At 56.7% G+C, this 23020-nt stretch overlaps 6 protein-coding genes across 6 annotated transcripts; 1 reads left to right on the top strand and 5 right to left on the bottom strand.

Annotated features, from left to right (window-relative positions):
• Positions 1–1063: 1063 nt before the first annotated feature.
• Positions 1064–6504, bottom strand: K437DRAFT_61039 (uncharacterized protein). The gene is made up of 6 exons (XM_013389153.1): positions 6328–6504; positions 6088–6192; positions 5539–6016; positions 2152–5411; positions 1731–2065; positions 1064–1654 (listed from the first exon to the last, which is right to left on the bottom strand). Exons 1-6 carry the CDS (start codon positions 6328–6330, stop codon positions 1519–1521), a joined length of 4317 nt encoding a protein of 1438 aa, XP_013244607.1. The 5' UTR covers positions 6331–6504; the 3' UTR covers positions 1064–1518.
• Positions 6207–7379, bottom strand: K437DRAFT_61382 (uncharacterized protein). The gene is made up of 2 exons (XM_013389152.1): positions 6331–7379; positions 6207–6224 (listed from the first exon to the last, which is right to left on the bottom strand). Exon 1 carries the CDS (start codon positions 7251–7253, stop codon positions 6423–6425), a length of 831 nt encoding a protein of 276 aa, XP_013244606.1. The 5' UTR covers positions 7254–7379; the 3' UTR covers positions 6207–6224; positions 6331–6422.
• A 662-nt stretch (positions 7380–8041) lies between these two features.
• K437DRAFT_233499 (DUF300-domain-containing protein) lies at positions 8042–10817 on the bottom strand (the record flags this gene model as incomplete). The annotated part of the gene is made up of 7 exons (XM_013389151.1): positions 10334–10817; positions 9866–10254; positions 9692–9795; positions 9552–9624; positions 9149–9481; positions 8842–9063; positions 8042–8796 (listed from the first exon to the last, which is right to left on the bottom strand). Coding segments are annotated over exons 1-7 (2139 nt in total), but the record flags the coding sequence as incomplete, so codon positions are not given.
• Positions 10818–11527: 710 nt separating this feature from the next.
• K437DRAFT_244818 (malate synthase) lies at positions 11528–13873 on the bottom strand. Its single transcript, XM_013389150.1, has 6 exons — positions 13666–13873; positions 13296–13584; positions 12652–13202; positions 12366–12586; positions 11987–12293; positions 11528–11901 (listed from the first exon to the last, which is right to left on the bottom strand). The coding sequence occupies exons 1-6, from the start codon at positions 13697–13699 to the stop codon at positions 11696–11698; spliced, it is 1608 nt and encodes a 535-aa protein (XP_013244604.1). The 5' UTR covers positions 13700–13873; the 3' UTR covers positions 11528–11695.
• A 1861-nt stretch (positions 13874–15734) lies between these two features.
• Positions 15735–18153, top strand: K437DRAFT_267231 (uncharacterized protein; the record flags this gene model as incomplete). The annotated part of the gene is made up of 2 exons (XM_013389149.1): positions 15735–15905; positions 15979–18153. The coding sequence occupies 2 exons, from the start codon at positions 15735–15737 to the stop codon at positions 18151–18153; spliced, it is 2346 nt and encodes a 781-aa protein (XP_013244603.1).
• K437DRAFT_290230 (SAPS-domain-containing protein) lies at positions 17853–22836 on the bottom strand. Its single transcript, XM_013389148.1, has 12 exons — positions 22465–22836; positions 22155–22393; positions 21742–22087; positions 21539–21673; positions 19918–21477; positions 19674–19855; positions 19349–19611; positions 19260–19288; positions 19042–19194; positions 18881–18983; positions 18530–18822; positions 17853–18465 (listed from the first exon to the last, which is right to left on the bottom strand). Exons 1-12 carry the CDS (start codon positions 22468–22470, stop codon positions 18271–18273), a joined length of 3504 nt encoding a protein of 1167 aa, XP_013244602.1. The 5' UTR covers positions 22471–22836; the 3' UTR covers positions 17853–18270.
• Between the last annotated feature and the right edge of the window lie 184 nt (positions 22837–23020).

Below are 23020 nucleotides of genomic sequence, written 5' to 3'. Positions count from 1 at the left end.
ATGGTATGCCCTCTGCCATGCAGGCTCCGCAATTCTCATGCACAGCAACAGGGCATGCTTTCTGCTGAATACTGCCATCGTCCAAATCCAAACTGCATGGCAACCTCCAGAAACTTTCGTGAAAGCTTGTTCGTTCCATCATACCATCGTCAACGTGACTAGTGTAAAAAGGAGCAGGATTAGAGTCTTCGGCAGCTAAGGAGTCTTCGGCAGCTAAGGAGTCTAGCGAGCCAGTGGGCCAGTCACGAAAACCCGAAAGCTCTCGCAGTGCTCTCGTTCTGCCGCGCTCAGTCACCATGCCAACAGAAGTGCCATTCAGATTGCGCGTTTCAGAATCCGACCTTTCGGGCCTCTGCGTGGCTGGCTAACCGCTGGGCTGCAGTGCTGCTGATAACAGAAAGTGGAGGCCTGGAATCTGGGACGGGGCATGACCACAGCCAGGTATTGCATGGCGCGTGCGTACAGCCGAGCTCTCCTTTTCGGTACCTTTGCCGTCGTTTCCAACTGAATCGCCCGGCGATTCTTGTGAAATGTGGCATTGTGAGGCGGTTCGCGGACATTATCACTTTGACTGATGAACCGCTGCAAAGTTCCAACGCCCTCCCTCATGTGCTTTCATCCTCACAATTCCAACTTCGGGTCCTCGTCCGCCGCCAGCTCACCCCGCCATCAGGGCACGCCATTAACCAACGCCCCAGCCGCTGCTAGGATTCACTGGACTCGGGCCCGAACAGAACAGCTGGAAAGTTTCAAGGTGGCAAACGCAGCTGGCACCCATCCAGCCATGTACAAGCTGTACCAGCTGCCACATACAAAAATGCAGCGTGCCATCATCGCCTTTTGGTGACTCGAGGAGGCAATCATATGGACCCAAGGCTACTCACAGAAGTTCCGCGTGAAGATCTTTCACGTCCACCATCTCTCGTCAGGAGCTGAGTTGAAGAGCCCGAATGCCGATTCAACAGTGAAGTGCGCAGGCCGCAGTGTATGATCGACACCCTGCCGGGGCCTGATGGCGATCGGGATCGACGTGAAGATGCACAGAGTACATATGTGGCTCATGCGCTCATGCCTGATGGCTGCCAAGTACGACTCAGCAAGGAAGCATAATTTCGATTCAACTCTCTGCTTGTATTCGTACTTTTTGTTTGTACACGGATATCATATATCATGTCCTCCGCACCATTCCCGACATGGCCGAGCTGAGTCGAACCCACGATTGATCAACGATCGATGCTCATTTCTTGCCACCAGCGCTCGCAACACCTGCACCTGCACCGGCGTTCGCAGCAGGAGCAACCGCAGACGCGGCTGCAGTATGTGCTCCAGCGAGCCAGCTATTGAACCTGTCGAGTTTGTTCTTACGCTGCTCTGCGCCTTTCTTCTCGAGAACTTCCAGTTCGTCGGCTTTGCGATGCCGCACAAAGACATCCTCCGTGTCTTGAACAAAAAACAGGCGGTATGTTCGGATGCAGATCTGTCAGAGCCGCAGCACCGAGGGGTGGGCAGGGATGCGCGTCAGCGGGGCGTAAAGCAGAAAGGCGATTGGCAGCAGACGAAGGAGAGGCGACCTACCTTGATCTCCAGACCCGTCTTGATCGTGAAGCGCACGTCTTGGTCCTCGAGCTCGGCTTCCGCATTGGGCGCTATGGATCTGGCGAAGGCAATGTGCAACACACAGTTGTTAAGCAACGGGAACATTTAACCGTGGCTGCGAGCTCCGCTCTCACCTCTTGAGGAAAGGCGCGTATGTCTCGCCGGGCAGGCCTTCCGTCGGCTGCCACAGGCAGTAGCTCGACATGTAGTACAGCCACTTCTGCTCCGCGGTAGCCGGGTCGTCGAGCGTCAAGTCGTCCTTACTGAGCATCTGAATGAGCATCGTGCTGCTCGGCGGGATCCACTCCACCCGGAACAGATTCTCGTCCTTGCCGATGATAGCCTCGGCCGCCATGCGATTCTCGATCTGCTGCTTGTAGCCGGTCACCTCATCGTATGTGCGCAAACGGTCGCGGTCGAAGAGGGCAAGTAGTTCCTGGCCTCGTTGCTCTGTCATCAAACCTTGCGCCTATTAGAAGCAAGAAGATCGCGTCAGTTATCAGCCGGAAGCAACCGCAGGCGCAGCCAACGGTTATCTTGCTTCACGCCACTCACAGCCTTGACGAAGGCGCTGACAACCTTGTCAATGGTAAAGATGACATAACCATCGATGCCGTACATATACCGCACACTCTCCTCGAAAGTAGCCTGGTCCAGGTCGCTATCAAAGAGCTTCTCGCAGAGGTCGAGCAGCGTGTCGTAATACCGCGCCGGATGAAGGTACAGACCGCTCTCTTCTGCACCATTGACACCGGCATGCGCAGCAGCAACGCCGACGATGGCTGCAGGACCGCTCGAGACGTCCTGTAGGCCGAGTTCCACCGCGATCGGGTTGACGCGCTGCTTGGAAGGGTGCTGTTCCGCCTTCTCGGCCGCGATAGTCTTCATCTTGTGCAGGCGTGCGTAAAGGATCTGCAATAATCGAATGAAAACGTAGAAGCTCGTGTTGCAGAAGAAGTTCTGCTTGCGCACGCCGGCAGTCGGGTGCCGAGCGGGGCCATCGATGGCAGCAGCAGAAGCCGCAGCTGCTGCATCAGCTCCATTGGGTTGTGCCCCCTTTTCGTTTATAGAGTCGAACGTTTGATTCAAGTCGGCCTGGATCCAAGAGGAGAACGAAGCGCTATCGCTCGCAGCAGGCTTGTCTTTTGACGACTCCGTCTCCTCCTGTCCGGCCTCTGCAGCCGCATTTTTGCAAACGGTAGCATTCACATCAGTCATCTCGGTATCGGCTTCATTTGCATTTGTATTCGCGTCCGCGTTCGCTGTGCCGTTCGTGGCAGCATCGCCACCCTCTGCACCAGTGGCAGCCGAAGGAGTCAATGCTTCATCCGCTACGGGGGCCTCTTTCGCCGCTCCCGAAGACTCGGCCTGGCTCTTGAGCAATCTGCGGCGCAGATCAGCCTGCTGCTTCCGGCTGGGATTGGTGCCGCCTCGCCTGCTGACGCTCGCGCTGCCGACTGTCGACGCAGCCGAAGAACCAGTAGCAGTTGCAGCAACAGCGCCAGCGCCTGCAGCGCTTGGGGCGCCACTGCCGCCGATGACGCTGTCCGAGTCATCGTCGACGCCGCTGGCGGTGCCTTCGCTGGCGGCATCATCGTCGTCCATGTTATCGTCGTCCTCGTCGCCTGCGAGAAGCTGTTCGAGCTCCTTGCCGTGGAGCTGCATCAGGTTGGGGACAAAGGCGCGCAGGAACGTCTCGATGCGGTCGGCGTCTGCGCGGGAGAAGTTGGCGCGGTCAAGGAAGCTGAACGCGAGCTTGAGCACGTCGGTGAGGACCTGCACGTCGTCGAGCACGTACGCTAGCTGGTATCGCGGGCGTGCGCGTGGGAGACTCGGGTCAATGTTGAGCCTGCGCTGCTGCTGCTGTGTGCGGCGCGCTTCAATCTCGGCGACAAAGGCTTTGGACGTGATGGCCTTCTTATCGGTCGTCTTGAAGTGGATGCCCTGATGGTCGAGACTCTTGTAGTAGTTGCGCGCGTCCACCTCGCGCCAGACCTTGTTCCACTCGCGCTGGGCGCGCTTCCACTCCTCGTCCTTCTGCTTAAGCCGCTGCAGCACGACGGGGACGGCGATGCACGGGTTATCGTGCAAGGCTGAGATTACTTCCAGGCCGTGATCGCGACCGTAGACCTTCTTGATGACGCGCTGATAGATGCTTTTGCTCTGGCCGCCAAGGCCAGGCTTGAGCCTGAACGCGGCGCGCTCTTCATTGTCCATGGTGCTGATGCGCGCGGCGATAGGCTCGAGCAGAGCGATGGTGCGCAGATTCGCTTCGATGTGGTAGTCGTACTCGTGCCGCTCTTCCTCTGAGCGGTACAGCGCATCCTCGTAGATGTTCTTCTTGTGCGGGTTGAAACTCTCGCCCTCGCTCGCCCACGTCGGGTGGCTGACCCAGACGTCGTTCAGCACCTCCCAGCACATGGGGTCGCGCCCAGAGCAGGCGAGATTGATCTCGTACTTGGGAAGCTTGCGGTAGCTGGCGCCGTACTGCTTGCACGTGTTCAGGTCGATCCGCTCGCGCTGCAACGCTGGGACATTCTCGATGATGGGGTCCTCGTTCTCGAGCCAGCCGTGCTTGCCCATGTCATAGCCGCAGAGCGTCTTGAGCGTGGCAAATAGCTCGCGGTGGTTGCCGATGAAGAGCGCGGCGCGATCGATGAGCGTGCGCACATCGATGATGTCTTGCGTGAAGAGGTTGAGCAGTTTGAGAAACTCGAGGTATGTCCCGCGGTCGTCGATGTGCTTCTTGATGCGATCGAAGAAGGCGACCTCGTCGAGCGATGCGAGTGCCACCTGGCCAGGAGCAAGAGGCATGCCCATCGGCCCGACCGCAGGTAGGAGGCCAGCAGCGGCGGCCGTGTCCGCATGGATCACCGTCCCGTCCGGCCCGACGTAAGCCTGCATCTGGACGTGCGGCATGCCGATCGGCTGCTCCGCGCCGGCGCTACCGGCGAGCTGCGGCGAGTGCATTTGCATCTGCATTTGCATCTGCTGCTGTTGCTGCTGCTGCTGCTGCTGCTGCTGTTGTTGTTGTTGTTGTTGTTGTAGCTGGTGTTGCTGCTGGTGTTGCTGGTGTTGTTGTTGCTGCTGCGAGAGTGGTGCTGAGTCTGCCGCTGCTGCCGCTGCAGCTGCAGCTGCAGCTGCAGCTGCTGCCGTCGACTTATGATGATGCTTGCTCTTTTTGGACTTGGCTGCGCCGGCAGCCTGGGCTCTGCCGCCGGGAGCGACGCCGGCCTCTCCCGCAACGGAGGCAGCAGCGGCTGCAGCAGAACGCTTCTTGCTCTTAGCGGATGGCGCGCCTGCCGCTGTAGCAGTGCCTGCCGCGCCGATCTTGCCCCTTGGTGGCACGATAGCGGGAGATGGCGCAGTCGCACCGCCCAGCCCACCAAGTGCAGCGCCGGCGCCATCGAGGGGCCCGATGGTGCTGTGCCCCATGACGCTCGGCTGCCCACCCACCTGTGTTGCTTGCGTCACCGCACCGAAAAGGCCGCCTTGCTGTGGCTGCGCGTTGGCGCTCGTATCGGGCAAGAACTGCTTGAACTCCTCGAGCAGGTCTTTCGCCTTGTCGAACAGGATAGTCACTTCAGCGTAGACATCCTGTATCGGTCGCTGTTCCTTCTGATATGTCTGCAGGATCTCGAGGAACTGCTTGTACGTCTCGGGATCGTTGCTGAAGCGTTGCTTTATCTTGTTAACATAGTTGATGGCGTGGTTGAACTCCACCGGCGGTCGGCGCGGGTCGCCGAGGCCACCCATGCCGGCTCCGCCGTGAGAGAGCACGCCTGCACCAGCCGTTGCGCCAGGCGTCGCAGGGGCTGTGCAAAAGGGCAAAAGGAGAAGATGATGTTAGTAAGGAAACAAGACCCATGCCTGCACACGAGCTTTCGTGCGGCTGCTGACTCGCAGATAGGCCCAAAGGTGGGCGGGTGGGAGAGGACGCACCATTGGAACCACCGAGACCGGGGATACCATTAGGTATCCCTTGGGTACTCGTGCTAGAAAACCCACCGACCGACATGGACGGCTGCATACCGTGCCCACTCGGCGTAAACGGCACGCCGGACGCACTGGCAAGCCCTGCCTCATGGCTGATGCTACCCCTGCCAGGAGCGGCAGGCGAGCTGTTGGGTCCTGCACCGACGCTGGCAGCAGCGGGAGCACCGGCGACGTTGCTCCCAGCGGGGGCTGTGTTGAGCCGGTTAATTGCGCCTGCGATGCCAACACCGCCGGGGGTTTGCGTGGTGGTGCCGGTGGGTGTCGTGACGGTGATGAGGTTGTTGTCACCGGGGTCTAGAGAACATTCAATCCGGTATCCAGGTGGTAGGAAGGTGTTAAAGCCTTGGATCAGGGATGGATGCCCACGGAAGAGGGTGGATACGCGCTCGATGACACCGGGCGTATCGATGCTTTGGGACTTGAACTGGGGAGTGATAGAGGGTGAGTATGCAGGCTTGGTCAAATGGCAAAGCACTCTAAGGAAAGCCAACTCACGTCCTTCATGATGTCAAGGAAGCGGTTATACACATCTGGCTGCTCCGCAAACTGGACCTTGACCTGGTCCAGGTAGGAGAGCGCATCTTTGACGTTGAGCGTCGCCTGGAAAGGGGATGGGTGAATGCGGTCGGTCCGTTTTCGATGTCGATTGCCCAAGAAAAGGAGCCGCATGTACCATGTCAGCAAAACTGGTCGTGGAATGGACTGACAGCAATTCTTCCGACGTCTCTGACTCACCATTGTGACGATTTGCAAGTTTTTTTTTTGCTTTGGCTGTCACACAAGCGGGAAGCTGCTCTTATTCGGAGCGAGACCGCCAAGATTCGAGCCGACTAGCGTCTTTGTAGAGCACGACCGAGCGCAATCTTGCACTTGAGCTCGCGGATGGCCAATGAGGTTGACCCCGCAGCGGTAGACACCCAGATAACGACGCAGCTGCTGGAGCGAAAATCTTTGAACCCACAGCGGCGCGCCGGAGGAAGGGGAAGGTGGGAGCCGGGAAGATGTGAAGGCACTACGGATTCGTGACGCAAGGCCGACGTTGCGAGGGAGAGTGTGATGGCACAGTAGCGGGAGAAACGCTTGCTGGATGTCTGATCGTGAGAAAACCCACACGCATATAAATGCACCCCGGACGCAGCACCTGATGGGCTCTCTTCGCTACGCTTCGCCCGCCAATTCAAGGCCGTCCCCGGTCGCGTCGTTTCGTGTCGTGTCACACACGAAGGTGGGCTTCTTCGTTTCCTCTTGGGCTGTCGTCGTCCTCCGTGCCGCTCGGAGGACACACAAGCGTTCACGGTGGGTGAAAGAAGCAATGACCTCTGCTGAGATCCTCTCGAAGAGCATGCGCACGAGCGCCCACGAGCTTCGGTTGGTATCTGTGACCGCATTGGCCCAGGTGTATCGACGACAGACGATGAGGGTGTTGCGAACCGCTGGACAGAGAGAGCGCGAGAGGCGGAAAGCGGAGAGCCCCCCGCCAGCGCCAGCGGCCAGGCGCCAGCTCTCTCTCTTGCCCACCACCACCACCACCACCAGCGCACGCACGCACGAGGCCGGATCGTCGCCCAGACCGCCGAGCGACACAGCAGCAGAGCTGCGCAGTGCAAAATGACCACTTCATGGCTGGGGCGCAGGCCGGTTCCGCCCGCATCAAGTATCATACGCCATCTTCGGAATGCGGGACTCGGACCTGGACACAAAACAAGATACAGGAGAGCGCTTCGATTCACGTCTCGTCATCTCGATGCCGATCAAGGCCCTGCCCGGTGGTTTTGCGATGCACACATGACGTACACAGACATGTCATCATGTGTCAAGTGCAGTGCGGTGCGGTGCGGTACGTATGTATATATACTCCAGATGATATTGACGTCCTTCGAAGCTGCCAATGCGCCAGCCAACCTGGATCGAACGAAAGAAAGGACGTGTGCCGCTTCTCCTCGGTCGCACTAGCCATCTAGGCGGGCTGCTGCGGCGTCGTCCCCGTGCTGATCTTGTGCCCAACAGCTGCAGCATCTATCTTTCCTTCTGCGGCAACCTGTCTCGCGATGCGAACGTCCCCTTGTGCGTGACTTTCGTGGACGACAACATCGGCTTGGGCATCAGCATTGGCGCGTCCTTCGCCCGGCGTCGCTTGCGCTTGCTCCATATCTTCACGGTCGTGCAGCTCGTTGACACGCCTGTAGGGGCGTTTCTCCGCCTGGCTTCGACCGCCTTCCTGAGCATCATCGTCGCTATCAACATTGCCTCCTCTGGAACACCGCGCCTGCGCCTACTCGCTCTGCGCCTCGTCCCCAAGGTCATCCAGATTCGGCCGGAAGATGAGGTCTTCGCGCGGCAGCAGTGGTGACGCCTGCGACAGCGGCGCGCCGCCCACGCTCTTCTTTCCCAGCCCGTCAGCCCCGCTATTCACGGCAGCCACTCCCAGCGTGGGTGACACGAGCCCGTGCGTAGGATTCCACTGCTTGCGGAAGATGCGCTTGCGTTTCATGGCACGCAGCGCCGGGTCGCCCCTCCTGCGCTCGCGTATGCGCTCGCGCTCTTCCGCCTCGCGATCCTCGACGAAAAGGTCTACCGCGCCACCTATTCTGGGAGCTGAAGCCGACCCGCCCTTGATCGAGTCATTTCTGGGTCGTGGCTGAGCTACAGATTCACGCGGCGTTATGGCGGTATCGGATGATGACGTCGCTTTGCCTTTGCCTGCACCGTTCGGTTCTGAACCAGAATTGTGCTTGCATATCGCATCCCCCGCCTCCACATCACTGTCCGCGTACGCTGCAAACCTTGAGCGAGACCAGCGCTTTTTCTTCACCGTCGGCGTTGTGGCCTTCATTGTGCCAACTGCGCCGGGACCGCTGGAAGGGCTGGCGGCATTTGCCTCATCGTCGCTACCGAAGGAAGCATAAGCCTCCGCCTCTTGAGCCCTGCGCCACTCCGACCGACGTTTCTGGCTCTCGAGCCTGCGTCTCTTCTCCTCTCTGTGCACCTCGATACCGTCCCGGCGCTTCTGATCCCTGCGCGGCTCCACAGTTGGGAAGCCCCAGTCGCCGATGCCGCCGCGCAGCAAGTTGCGGCTCTTTTCGTATAGCTTCTCCTCGTCCTCGTCTGGATCCTCGAACTCTAAGCAAGCCGGCGAATCATCGTCGGGCTCCGGAAGAAGGACGGTATCGACGTACTCGAATGTTGATTGCACGCCTGCGGCAGCTTTCTGCAAGAGGACGTTCTTGCGACGTTGCTCGTTGCTTCCACAGCCGTGCGAACCGTAGCCTACTCCGCGTTGTTCCCCATCCTCGTCTCCTGGATCAGGATGGACCGCCTCTGCTGCTTCTTCAGGAAGCAAAGGCGCATACCCCTCTCGCTCCATGCGCTTTTGATTGAGGTACCTCCGGAAACGCGTCACGGGTGAGCGATGTCGCTCACCGGGTATCTCGGCAGGATCCCCACTTCTCCGCAGCGGCAGCCAGTATTTCGCTACCGAAAACGAACGTCATGTTTGAAGGCAAAAAAATTAGGAAGTGTCAGTGGACACACTCGGGGCGAGCCACATCTCACTTACATTTGCCCCCGTTTGCGTATCGCAAGCCAGCCTTGTACCTTCTCTGACGCCCTAGCTCTGCGTGGACCACACCCTCGCTAGGCTCGAATGTCTGGTAGCCATACCCAGTCCCACGGATAGTGGTCAAGCTGTCTGTCCAGACATCGAACATTCCCACTGAATCTCTGGCGGCGTAAAAGACGGGCAGCCTGGCAGCATGGTGAGCAAATAGTTCGAGGTAATCCTTGTGGCTGAAGGCGAAGGCATGCATCAGTGCAAAGATGGGCATCTCAAAGCAGATGAGCATGTCTTGCACAGCGAGCGAGATGTACTCAGGGTCGGCGACCGGACCGACTAGAAAGGATTATGCAAACGCCAGAGTGTGAGTGCAATGCTACCCTCAAGCAAATCTTACACTGCTCACTCTGTTTGATTAGGCCAATGGCGACAAGGATGGAGATGCCGAGTCCTTGCCAGAAAGAGAAAAAGATGACCCCCTGAAGATCGAGAACTTCGTCAGCTTTCATAAATTCCCGTGATTGTTACAGGCTGTGAGCCACACACCTTGATGCAGATGAATTTCCAAGTGACTCTGAACGCTTGAAGGTCTTCCGACAGGCACGCCCAAAACATTCCCAGGCAATAGAGTGACAAGAAGACAGAGATGTCTGAGCTCATTCGATAACGAAGCTATCAGCATATCATTTCCAGTCCCATGCATGTACGGTCCAAACTCACTGTACATGAACGACACCCAGGTGTAACCATTGTTGATGGCAAGCTTGCCGTCGTCATATACGTCGAGCGCTTTGCACAGCACCGTGATAACGGCGAGAACAGGCTTGATCTGGACATACTGCAGCACACCCCTCTTGAGCGCCAAAAACGTGAACGGATCGCTGGCATCCATTTCTTGCAGAAAGTAATTGATCGGCCACAGATGTGGCGTCGGCTGCCGCCCGTGCAGCAAGATGATCAGCGAGCGCTCTCCGCCGAGGTACTCGACAAGCAGGTTGAAGAAGCAGTAGATGACGAATGCTTCGTACAGATCGCGCACTAGGTCAATCGCAAACGCCGCATCTAGTGAGAAGAGCGATATGCAAGAAGCAATCGAGTAGATGGGAACCCTAGCCATGGAGAGGAGAGAGACACGTTAGCAACCAACCGTGAGCAGTAAATTTGCCAGCCTTGTGCTATGCAGCTTACATGACGAGTAAGCGGACGACATAGCGCTGTAAAATCGGCTTGCGATAATTCTTGAGCTGCTTCCATATCAGGTATGCCGAGAAGCACGTTGCAAAGGCTGCAGCAAGCGAACAGGCGACCAAAATGCCGGCAGGTAATGAGCGGCCCGTCCCTGCGCCGGCCGGCAAGTCGACCCCGTCATTGCCGCGTCTCTTTGGAAGAACTATTACGCGTCCGTTTGGAAGATGTGTGCCTGCCAGAGATAGCAGCATGGCAAAGCGCATCGCGCTGCTGATAGGACTCGAGGCGAGCAGGCACAGCAGAAGTAGTGCTCGTGTCAGTCGCGTGATTAATGCTCCGTCGCACGGAGCGACGCTACTTTCAAGTTGTCGGAGTTAAGGGGGAAGCTGGCGAGCTGATCAGACCATGATCTCGTTATTACTGCAGTCTCTTCTGCAGTGGTACGTGCGACTTGAGCAAGTGTACTCCATCCAACCAATCTGCGTGTACTTGGGCGATGCTTCAAGGTTCAAATAATCATGGCAACCATGGATTTGACTTGACGCACTGCGCAGCACAGTTGTCAGTAACAAACACGCCATGGTTGGTGAGAGAACGTCATCCTACGTCACCATCAATCAGAATCGCGCAGGAGCACGGCCCGAGAGCTTTTTTACGGAGCGGGTAGTTCATCCACGTTCTATCCAACTGTCTGCACCTCCCGACTCCCGAGCCTAGAGAGTGTAATTGCCGCCTTCGATCTAAAATAGCCTCCTCGCCTGTCCATTCCACCGGAGGATGTCAAGATCTTGGCGCAATGCAACGCGGCCCGGAATATCCTATATTTCACCGAGCGCGGTGGCAGGCCGTATGGCTCCATGGTGCATCCAAGTGTGCCGACTTCTTCGGGTCTGAAAACGAAATGGAAAGGATAGGTGTGCGTACCCGGCTCTTGCTTCGATGGAACGGCTGGCAGAAAGACGCCTTCCTCATCACATCAACATCCATCCGCATCGCTCCGGACGCGCAGAAGCGCCGAAATTGTGGTGCCGCTTCTTCCATCTCGGCTCGGCTCAGCGAAATATAGCATAGAGGGCATCACGCACCGACGTGGCCAGCGCTTAATAGCACAAGGACTGTTTGAAGCTGTCAGCCTGTTCTATTTCGTTCGTTCGCTCCATGAATGAGAATTTTTAATTTTATGCTTCCAATAGTCCCCTCGTGACAATGTAGCAGAGAAACGATCATGTCATTTTCGAGTCCAGTCACATGGTAAGTGTACAAATTATGGAAACATGCCCCCGCGTCAAGAGAGCTGCGCGCCCCTTCTCCCAATGGCAGAAGAGTGAAGCTATTGGTCAGACCTGGTTGGCGACTGGGCACTCATATGCGCGCAGGCGCCTTGTGGTGCTGGAGGTGCGGGTACAGGTCGGTTGTGAGGAACTCGGACGGAGCCTTCTGGCGCACCTGATCGGACAGGTAACGGCGCGCAAGGTCGACAGCCTTAGGATCCAGCTTGGTCAACTTGGCAGCCTCCTCTGCGAGCAGTTGGTCGACGAACTGCGGCGTGATCTTTGTTCCGTCGTTCGCTGCGAGTAAGCGGCGACAGGAGAATCACAGGATTAGTAAGAATCCTCAGTGCATTCATGCAGGCGTTGACGAGAGCGGACTCACTTGATTGACCATGGTAGACCCATGACCAGAGACCCAGCCTAGAAATCTCAGCAGTCGCAGCATCTTCCATCATGTAATTGATGGGCACGCATCCGAGGCCGTTGACCCAGTTTGCGCAGTACCCGAGCAGCGCTGAGACGTTCGCACGAGCACCCTTCTCGGTGATGGCACCCGGGACGTTCGAGTTGAGCAGGTCCAGAGCGGTCACCTTGACCTCTTCGCGACGGACGTGGTACTGGTTCGGACCGAGCATGTGTTTGTCGAAGATCTCAAGAGCGATCTTGACAAGCGCAGGGTGAGCAACCCACTGCATACGAGAAGGGTTGAAAATCGATCCGCTCAGCCTCCTTCAACGGTGACTCATCCATAAGGTACTCACAGTTCCGTCATGGCCAGCCTTGACCTCCCGCAGCTTATCAGCCTTGACCTTCTCCATCGCCACATCGTTTGCCTTCGGGTCGTCTTTGATAGGGATCTGAGCCGCCATACCGCCGATAGCAGCGACCTGGCGCTTGTGGCACGTCTGAATGAGCAGGTTGACGTAGGCCTGCATGAACGGAACTGTCATCGTCACATCAGACCTGTCAGGAAGAATAGCGTCTGCAAAGTTGAGAAAAAGCGTCAGTATTGTAATCACCGCTGGGAACAAAGCTGAAGCCACTCACTCTTGTTGTATCGCTGCCTCTTGATGAAGGAGAAGATGTAGTCCCAGCGGCCGCAGTTCAGGCCAGAAGAGTGGTCACGTAGCTCGTACAGGATTTCGTCCATCTCGAATGCAGCAGTGATGGTCTCAATCAGCACAGTGGCGCGAATTGTTCCGCGTGGGATGGCAAGGTAGTCTTGCGAGAGGTTGAAGACGTCATTCCAGAGTCGTGCTTCGAGGTGAGACTCCATCTTGGGCGTGTAGAAGTAAGGGCCGTATCCAGTCCGGATCAGCTCCTTTGCGTTAGTGAAGAAGTAGAGACCAAAGTCGAACAGACTGCCGGAGATGGCCTTGCCGTCAATCAAGAGGTTCTCCTCATTGAGATGCCAGCCACGTGGGCGGACGATGAGGGTGGCAGTCTGACCACGGGGCTTCAACTTGTACTCCTTTCCATTTTCCTGCTTAAAGTCGATCTGGCGGAAGACGGCGTCGCGCATGTTAACCTGGCCATCGAGGTTGTTGAACCAGGTCGGCGAGTTCGAGTCCTCAAAGTCTGCCATGTATGTGTAGGCACTGTGCAGCGCGATCGGTACAAAGAGAGATGATATCGGGCGTCAGCTGCGGGTTCAATCGATAGCAGAGAAATAAGGGCCGGGAGCTGCTCACCCTGAGTTGAGAGCGTTAATTACCATCTTCTTGTCGACAGGCCCAGTGATCTCGACACGCCGGTCGCGGAGACCGGGTGCAGGCGGGGCGCACTTCCATTGGCGGTCCTCACGGATGAACTTTGTCTGCGGCAGAAAGTCCGGAAGAGCACCGCCGTCGAATTGCGTCTGCCGCAGCTGGCGTGCCTTGAGGAGGCTCTGACGGGTGGCCTCAAAGTTTCGGTGGAGGACAGCGAGGAAACGGATTGCTTCGGGGGTGAGGATCTGCACGTGTGCGCCCTCGACCTTACCTGAGAAGGTACGGGGGAAGTAAAGCAAAAGGTCAGTGGCATGCTGCAGAAGAGGTGATCGATGCGGGGCGTCCCACGCACCTAGGATGCGAACGCCCTCGACCTGCTGCGACATGTTGAACAAGTCAAGGCTGCTGCGTGCTGCTGTGGATCTACACCTTTGTAATGCTGCAATATTTGGAACGAAAGGTGCGCTTGACAACGGAATGAGCTTGGGGTCAGCAATTGGACAAACGGCCACTTAGATAGGCAGCGCGGATGGACCGACCGGCTATATAAAAAGGAAATGGGGGGCCAATGCGGAGGAGGGGATGGTGGGTGGCCCTACCTCTGAGAGCGCCGAGCGAGCATTTGACGTCGTTGGTTGATCGGACTGCACCCTGCAGCCGTCCGCTTTCAACGTCACACGGGCCATGCGCTATACGGCTGTAGGCGCCTGCCGTAAGCGGACATCATCGGGATAGGCTTTGTAACTCTCTCGGCCGAGTATGCACCTTGTGGAGAACATGACCCTCTTTAAACAAGAGCAACAAAAGCTCTCGGCCATCGGGCTGTCGCAGCAATACTATACCGCTCAAAATGTGTCACGTGCACAACCTCATCTCTGTTTTAGTCTGCTCGAGGGCAAACTAAATCGTGAGGGGCAGAACAGAGCCGCGACGCGTGACGAACATCGATCGCGTCTCATCGCTCAGATCAAGCCGCCGAAAAGTCGCTGAAAATGGAAGCCTCGTTTCCGCAGAGCACTCCGCGTCCGCATCTACCCCCTTCCCCCCAAAACGGGCCCCAGGCGCGTACATACGCCTCCTTGCATGCGCCCCTGGTCGCGAGGCTCGCGAGTCGCAACTCAGACCCCATCAGATCGAACACTTCTTCACGCACACCGCACGCAGACATCTGTTTATGTTTGTGTCTTGTTCCAATGGGCGCCCCACTCTATGTACTGCTTTGCTTGGACGAGCCGCGTGGGGCTCCAGGGTACATCTGTAGTGTGCATGTTTGTGGTTGCCAGTGTAGGGGGTACATGTGTAGTGTACTGCAGCCCGCGAAAGAGCTGTGAACGCCAGATACATGCATACCATACTATGTGGGAGCTGGAATCTGAAATATGGAACATGGGAGAGTGCAGCAACAAAGGCGACATACAGCAAGACAACTCGACCATATTCAGAGTCGGCCAGCTTGCTGCAGACAAAAGGAGGGCCCGCTTCGCCCTTGGCCCTGTGCAAGATTCTGCGAGCTCGTGCATTGCGCAATGTTCAAGCATTGGAGGCAATAGGTTGCATCCAGTGTTCAGGGTTTAGCTTTCGCAGTGACCGCCGCCGATTTTGGTCACCAACGTCCACTTCGCTCTGTGGCCTCTGTCAAGAGTCAACAGTCGGAGCCGGACTGCGACCTTGGACTACATCTGCACCCTGTCCACCGTGCTAAGGCCGGGCCCCTGCACGCTAAACTGCCTGCTTCTCTGCTTAGTCACCACTTGAAATCGCTTATGCCCAGGCCTGAGGACATTGGCGGAAAGAGACTGGCGACAGACTCACGGACCAGCACGGATCCCTAAAGACGACGAAAACAGAGCCAGGACGCAAGCTCTGGGACACCAACCCGATTCGCGCGGCTTTCGAGCAAGAACAGGAGATCATCGATCTTCAGCTTGCCTTCTTTTATCTGCGACCTTTCGGATCAAACAACGATCAAATACGTCACCGCTTTGCGCTTCTTCACCGGGCAGAGGCATTGTCTCAATTCGTACTCACGCCCATGGCAGGCTACCGCAGCAACATGGGCCTGAAGAAATGATAGGTGGTGCACCCTGGTCATTGACACTCGACGATCTACTTCAAGACCATCAGCTTCGGTAACAACATCATCCGTGCCTTCCAACGCTCCGTCATCTGCAAGTCGGCTCTTCTCTTCGTTTATTGGTCCCGGTAATCAGTCCCAAACTCGCACACTGCATTGTAGACCCCCGTCAGTCACAACCCCAACCGCAGGCTTTCTTCATCTCGATCCTCAGTCATTTGTCACCATTCTCGCAAGCAAACAAACACGCACGCAAACGCAGATCCTACAGCCTCTCGAGCCATTCCGGATCGACCATCCGCCCAGCCCCGCTGGTTTGAAACATGCCCGCGTCATCAACCATCACGATGTCGGCGCCGTCCACGGCGCAATTGTACGCCAGCCAACAATCTGTATCATCTCGACCGTCTGGCTCGCTCCCGCTTCAACCCGGCGGCGCACCCAGCAGTAGCGCTGTGCGGGCCACAAACAGTCGAAGACCGAGCTTTGGTGCGGAAAAGGCGGGACGGATGAGTCCGGTGAGTCCCCGCACTGGTATTTCATCCTGACTGTAGCATGCGGTGCTGACCGAACGCGAGGATTACAATGCAGACTGCCTCGCCGCCACGCTCCTCGTCGCACCTGCGTTCCAAATTCAGCACCGAAGCGCTACGCTCCGGACACGCGCCAAACATCAGTGTGCCGATGCCGTATATGGGCAATATGCCGCCACCGCTACCGTCTCCCATGAGCACAGGTGGCGCTGCCATACACATGGCACGCACCGTCTCTACCGAAAGCCATGCTTCTAGCCAGGGTCGAGCGGGCGGACCGTCGGGGAAGGATGCCGGCGAGAAGCCGCAGTGGTACCAACGGTCAAAGTCTTCGCGCAACCTCGCAGCTCAAGCGGCCGCACAGGCAGCGGTAACGCACGCCAATGCGCCTGCGTCACCGACGGAAAGCCACCGCGACCGTGAGCAAGAGAAGGATCGTGATGAGGACTGCGACGATAGTGCCTCGATCTCCTCATTCACTTGCTCCTCTGCACGTGAATTTGACCGTCAGTACAAGCTTCTGGAGTCGTTGCCAACGCCCATGACAGTTCTGGCACAGACTTCAACTCCAGGCGAGGCGGCGGCCAAGGGACGGGAGTACAAGCAGCACTGGATGGATGGCCTATTTGGCAAGCTCGCATCGAAAGGAATGAAGAAGAAAAAGGGGACAGACTCGCTGACGGCGGGCAAAGGCAGTGCTGCTGGCTCAAGCCATTTCCTAGATCTCAGCTCATTCATCAGCCCTTTGCCAGGTGCGAATGCAGTAGCCAGCGCACCGGAACAAAGTCCACCAAGACCGAGGATGGATCATCATGTCTATTCTGCTGATGCTGTGCCCACAATAGGTAGCGGTGCCATCCCGCCATTCGCCACACCAGGACGACAGCGCAAGGCGCCGCGGGAAAGCGAGCAGCAGCGCAGCCAATCAAGCATGAGCTTCCGATCAGCAGACGAGTTCTCTTTATCCAGGAGACCGTCTGAACGCTCGAACGGTGATCTCGCGTCCCCAACTTTTCCGCTTTCCCCTCTACCGCAAGGTGGCGCGCGGCTTACCATCGGCACCAAGAAGAGTATGGATCGTCTACAGCAGCAACTCGGCCAAGCGTACGCACAAAATGAGAGCTCCGGCTGCCAAAGTGGCGACGGCGACGTTCCTGCACTTCCAAGTTGGGCGAAAGAGAGCAACCGTCATCGAGGTATGGCGCCTACTAGCGCTGCCACGGGCCGCTCTCAGACCGACCTACAGAAGAGCATGCATTCCAGTTTTCCTTCTGGCAAGGCAGCGGTTCCAATGGCGAGGGCGCAGAGCGACAGCGTGCAGATGCAGATGGGAATGCAGGTGAAAAACGCTCACAGCCGACCTGTTCTGCCTGCTCGGGCATCGAGCACAAGCCAGGCCATCCTTGGCCCTGCCGCCGCCAGCAATCTCCCTTCATTCTACACCAACCAGTCTTATCGCTCAGACCCCACATCACGTGGCTCGGTCAGCTCCATCTCGACAGACTCCACCTCCAGTCCGCAGACGCCGAGCAGCGCGACACCGCTCAATCGTATCCTTTATGGTGCCGGAGAGGCAGACTCGCCGTTCCCACCAATGCCTTTGCCGCATGGCGGGCACTATGTCCATGGTTCTTCGGTAGCCGGGGCAGCGGGGGTCAGTGCGCATCACGCGATTGGCTCCGCACTTATGCTAAGCGGAGTTGACGATGGTGCGAAGCCCAATGAGGGTGAAAGGCAGTCAGCCATACTGGGAGGCTCACTCGATGAGCAGGGCGGCCGATCCCCTTTGATGGCTAGCCGCGTGCTAAACGGTATCAATATGACGCCGCGCGCTGGCAGACTCGGAGGCGAAATGGCACGTGGTGATGCTGTGCAGCTTGCAGAAGATGGCGACATGACATTCACACGGGCGGCAACGCGCACGCCTGGTCGAGGGCGTGGCAGAGCGCAGACGATGGCATCTTATGCAACAGCGCCTGGCCATGCCTGGTCCGGCTCGGTCAGCAGCATTCATTCTGTGTCCGCCAATGAAATGCACAGAGCTTCAATCTCATCTCGCGCGAGTGCAACATCCTCGGCGGATGAAAGACAATCGATGTCGTCTGATGCATTCGCCTATGCGGACCGGCTCAGTCAAGCATCCACTTTCCCCAACGTCAGCGGTGTAATGCTTAGACGTGAGAAGCTGCCTTCAACCGCGGAAGAGCAGACATATTGGAACACCGCATTTTGAGTTACTGCGCTTTGGAAATGCAAGCAGCTCCCCCTTGGATTCGCATTTTGCAAGCACGCGCATCGTGTATATGTATTCTAAGGGTACTGAAAGATGCGCATTGAGCGAGCAACGCATCTATGAGAGTGCGATGTCCTCACTCGAGGCCGCCTTTGCACTTTCGCCATCTTCTGCGGCGGGCTTGGGGATGCTCGCATCCTCGCGTTGGGCCGCCTCGCTCGCCACCGCTAGAGCGACGTCATCTAGAGGCACTGCCACCTGAATCTGGCCTCCGACTCCGTCATCAATGGTACGTACAAGGCGTCCATCGTCCTTCAAAGCACGAACTTGGAAAATGAGAAAGTGCTCACAAGTGTGCAGCATGGTCTCCACTCACCGTTGTCTCTGTCTTCGTAGCATTCACGCCTGGCCCGAATGGCTCTTCTGCGTGAACCGCTTGGGCTGCGGATGGATCAGAGCTTCCTGACGAGGCAGACGATCGCCGTCGAGCACGCTCTGCGACGACGTTCCCTGCTGGCGGACTGATGATAAGATCTTTGTTCCGGAATTCTGGATCAAAAAAATCGACGAAGGGGTCGTCATTGTCGCGTGACGATGGTGAGGCTGAGTCGCTATTTGCCTGCGCATCTGGGTCGTCAAAAGCTGCAGATGAAGCCTCGCGATGAAATTCTGCAAATGCAAGTCAGGAATTTTTGCTGTGTGCGTCATCACGTCACGGGGGACTCACGTGCAGCCCAGTCTGCGGACGTCAAATTTTGAGCGAATGGATTTGATGACTCGGCAGTCGGTGGATCCGAGGATCCAGCAAAGGGGCCCCAATCGTCATCGAACTGTGAAGGTTGATCAGTGTCATTCTCCCAAGCCATCATGTTGGATGAAGCTACGTACGTCATTGTCGCCACCAGTATGGGCAATGGGTTGGAAGCTGTCGTCAAACCCTTCAGCATCTGCATGACCGGAGCGCCCAACGCGCGCTCCGATCCAGCCAGAGTCCTCGTCGGAGTCGTCATCGTCCGATTGATTCCCGATTTGAGAAGACAACTGCACGCCCAAGCATGTCAGTTCCTGTCGATCAGGTGTAGAATGGTGGCATCCTGACAACTCACATAACTAGCAAACGTATTCTCCTCGGCGCCTTTGAAGAAAACCAAGGTCAGTAATTCCGAAAGCGCTGTGCCAAATCACGTGCACGCACTGCCAGCTGTCTCGCCATTTGTTACAAAGCCAATTCCTGTGATAGATGCGCCGATTGAGGGTCTGCCGCCGGCGAGCGGCCCAGACTCTTTCTGACGATTGATCTGGAGCGTTTGAAGCAGCTCATGCCATTCTGGCTGCGGCATGGTGCTTTCCACGGCCTTCGCAATTTCTTGTGGGTAGCGCTCAAGGAGCTTGACAGTCTCCTCCGCAATCAGGTTGAGGTGGCCCATGTAACCCAAGCGTATCTTGCGAGGGCCATTACTGTAGTGTCAAATCTTGAGTCAACAACTGCGCCAAGCCAATGCATCAAGAAGGCGACTCACGCAGATTCTTCGTTTGCATGATGCCCTTCAATAATTCGCTTGCAAAGCTCACCCTCTGCGAACACTGAGATCGTCAGCCGCTCATTATACCCTCCATTCATTCGCCCGTTGAAGAATTGTTGTAGAATGTCGTAAACGACGTTGTGCAGAAAGTTGTTCCAATGGTGATCAAAGAAGAGTTGCTGCGTGAAATTCGGAGATCAGCACCCGCACAAAGAGTGTGAGGCGTCACTTGAGCACTCACAAGGATAGATGGAATTACGCTGCACTCATGGAAGCGCTTTTTGAGCAGCTCTCCAACGAACAAGTCTGATTCGTTCGGAGCCTCTATATGCACGGCGCCATTAGACAGGTGCTGCGCGCGCTGATGGAGACTGAGCTGTATAACGCCGTCGGTAACTTCCGCAGTGGTGTCGTCATCGGCCGATGGCGGAGAGGCATCGACTATGCCAAGCGTAAATGAAGAGTTCTCGCCCGTCACGGCAGTGAAGCTTGCATCAGCAGTATCGGTACTCTCATCGCCCATGAATTCGCCCGAATCGCTGGTGCCGACCTTCGACTCCTCGCGAAGGTGACGTGACCTCCGCATCGGAGCGTCGGCTTCGGCATCCTTTGATGCTTCCGTCCCTTGCTCAAGCGGAGTTGATGACTGATGCATGCTGACGGGGCCGCTGGGATCCTGTCCATGCCCAACGCCCGTGGAGCTGGCGTCGTCATCGCCATCGTTTCCATCCAATCCTTGAAGCGCTTTAGCAAGCACCTGAAGACCATCGATGCCGCCCATCAGAGTGCCCTGTTTGGAGTACTGTGGCCCTGATCCCGGCGCTCTATTCAGCAGCGCCATGTTGGAGCAGTGCAGTAGCTCTGCGTAAAGCTCAGTGATGCGGTAGCGTTCGAAAGACAGAGGCGTGATGGGGCCGATCGTCATGGCGAGCTTTGCGGTTGATTCACTCGGCTGCGTGAGCAGTTTTTGGAAATCTGGCAACCTTTCGCTGATTATCCCTAGCATGGGGCCGAGATGCACAATGCCCAACTTCTCCGAAACTTCCGCCATTGCCTCCTCCATCCCTTCCATCTCGTCATCCTCCTCATTCATGTCCGGTGGTGGCTCTTGAGTGCCACTCTGTTCGAGAACGCGAGAGACCTTGTTTGTGCGCTGCTCCGACAACTCTTGTTGTCGTTGTAGTAGGTGTGACCGGAGGGTGTGGAAGAGATGCTGCTCAAAGTAGTCGCTATTGTTCTTACGAATGAGCTCTATGAAGATGCTGATGCACGTAACGAGTGAGGATGTGCGCGTCTCCTGCGTGATGGCGACCTCCGGTGCTTTCGCCTTGCTTTTGTCTTGACGGTGTGAGTCTGGCGAGGGGCGTGGACTGCGGCGTGGATCTGTGGGTTCCAGTACTCTTGATTCCGAAGCAGGGCTGTCTCTTGGATTAAGTGGCATTGGCGCCTCCTCTTCTGTGCTCGATGCTCGAACAGGGGCCGGAGTTTCCGAGCTGGGTATCTGCGGCTCATCAACTGCCGAATCTGCCGAATCTAACATGAATGTGACCATTTTGCGGACAACATCTTCCCCTGCAAGGTCTCGAACAATGCGATTGTTGGCCACCCCCGTCGCGCTTGACATGCTGCTGTCAAAGCCCGGGGCTGACGGATCTGCATTCTGCGCGAGAGTAGAAGGCGATGGCGCAGATAGCGCAATCACCGCCTTGAGCAACTCCGAAGTGTTGTTGTGAATATTGGGCGAATGAGAGGGGGACAGCAAGTCGACCAGCAGGAGAACCAGATGATGATCGGCTAGCCACTGAGAGATTGAGAGTAAGTTAGACCCAGTCACGACAGCGACTTAATCGCAGGATACTTACGTCGATAATTCCGGCTGAAGGGCTGGTGTCTTCGCACTGGATGATCCGATAGAGCAAGTCTATCACCGCAGGCGTCTCAATATGAGCAGCAAAACGCTCCGTGATCATTGGTAAGGACTTGATGAATTCGAGCATCTGCAATAAACCAAGTCAGTAAGATATGACGAGTGGCGGTCGTCTGGAGCTGTTGAGCCCTTACGTACCTCGGATGCCTTCTTGTCCAATAAAAAGCCGTTCACTTTGGCCCAGTAGCCAGCCAGCACACTCTTTCCGGGGCCTGGCTCGGCACTGTCCGATGCTGTCCGGCCGAGTGAAGCATGCGGAGTGCTCGTTGGAACTGAAGCGCTTTCATCAAGGTGAGCCGGAAGCTTGAAAGACGCAGCGAAGAGAGGATGCGAATGGTGAGGCGTGGGCGCCGATGGCGAATCGGCGTCGTATGTCAGAATTACATCCCAGAAAGGCTCAAGAAGTCCTTTCGGATCCGCCAACAGGCCCTCAGCGATTGCCCAGATATCACATGAAAGGACTTCGGACGCGATGTACGGGTACCTTGAAAGACAGTGGATGATGTAAGGACCAGTCTTAGACTCTGAACAAGATATATCAAAGGACTCACTTGAATTTCACTTTCTCCTCCCATTCAGGCCCTTGGCCCCCGCCCACGTCCGCATCACCTACGACATGCTCCAAGAGTCGCTTGAGAATGCGGGGTTGTTGGAGAAAGCTTATGAGCTTTGTATTCTGGGATTTACATTCTTGCAATAAATCGTCCTCGTCAAGAATATCCTCTAAGGACACGTTGGGCCGATCGAGGATGGTATCGATCGAAGAGTTGGCTGCGAACCCGAATTTCCACTGACAGCACCGCTTTTAGCTGTCAGATGTAGCTCGCAGCCTCCCTAAACATCACTTGCGAAGACACTCACGAACATCGTGCCGCCGATTGTCCAGCCCAGGAAGCTGGCACACAGGGTCTTCACGTAGCACCTCCTGCGATTTGCTGGTCGACCTAGCGGCCCATTCTTGAAGCTTGAGTATTGCCAGTCGATTCGGTTCGTCTCATTTGCTGCCACTGCCCGATATTTATCAGAACAGTATCAATGGGCCAGCCGTTGCATGAAAATCAGGCGTACGCTGTGTTTGCCTTCTAGGATTGTAGACGTATATATCTCAAGACTTGTCATCGATATAAACGCATGAGGTTTTGATGTCGGCGCGTTCCGCTTAAGAGAACTCAACTCTTCTCTCTCGCACGACTTCTCTGCGAGTCGCTCCCCTATGTCTTTGTAGTGTTAAGGCGGCCAGACTTCAGAAAGCGCTGCAGTTGGCGTGGTCTCACATCGATCATCAGTCAGTATTCATTTCAGTTTGTGCTAATCTCGAGTCTAGGTAGGTCCTTGCGGGGGCAAGTCCCTGTCAGTATACTCCGCCTGGTTCCGTTCTGATGTGGGCATTGGTGTTGTGGTGGGCTCGCTCCCTCGG

The sequence above is a fragment of the Tilletiaria anomala genome (genome assembly GCF_000711695.1).
Source record: "Tilletiaria anomala UBC 951 chromosome Unknown K437scaffold_18, whole genome shotgun sequence".
Classification (NCBI taxonomy): domain Eukaryota; kingdom Fungi; phylum Basidiomycota; class Exobasidiomycetes; order Georgefischeriales; family Tilletiariaceae; genus Tilletiaria; species Tilletiaria anomala.
This window is presented reverse-complemented; position numbering and strand designations above follow the sequence as displayed.

What these genes read in the sequence shown, in the direction of transcription:
- K437DRAFT_290230 (XM_013389148.1), bottom strand. An exon ending in GCGTAATTCCATCTATCCTT is followed by an intron (nt 19,856 to 19,917) that starts GTGAGTGCTCAA and finishes AATTTCACGCAG; the next exon opens with CAACTCTTCTTTGATCACCA. An exon ending in AGAATACGTTTGCTAGTTAT is followed by an intron (nt 19,195 to 19,259) that starts GTGAGTTGTCAG and finishes TTGGGCGTGCAG; the next exon opens with TTGTCTTCTCAAATCGGGAA.
- K437DRAFT_244818 (XM_013389150.1), bottom strand. Translation starts at nt 13,699, where the DNA reads ATGTCGCAGCAGGTCGAGGGCGTTCGCATCCTAG. An exon ending in ATTAACGCTCTCAACTCAGG is followed by an intron (nt 13,203 to 13,295) that starts GTGAGCAGCTCC and finishes CGCGCTGCACAG; the next exon opens with TGCCTACACATACATGGCAG. An exon ending in GGTCTACCATGGTCAATCAA is followed by an intron (nt 11,902 to 11,986) that starts GTGAGTCCGCTC and finishes GCTTACTCGCAG; the next exon opens with CGAACGACGGAACAAAGATC.
- K437DRAFT_61382 (XM_013389152.1), bottom strand. Translation starts at nt 7,253, where the DNA reads ATGATACTTGATGCGGGCGGAACCGGCCTGCGCCCCAGCCATGAAGTG.
- K437DRAFT_61039 (XM_013389153.1), bottom strand. An exon ending in CGGTCTCGGTGGTTCCAATG is followed by an intron (nt 5,412 to 5,538) that starts GTGCGTCCTCTC and finishes CCTTTTGCACAG; the next exon opens with CCCCTGCGACGCCTGGCGCA. An exon ending in TCAGCGCCTTCGTCAAGGCT is followed by an intron (nt 2,066 to 2,151) that starts GTGAGTGGCGTG and finishes TGCTTCTAATAG; the next exon opens with GCGCAAGGTTTGATGACAGA.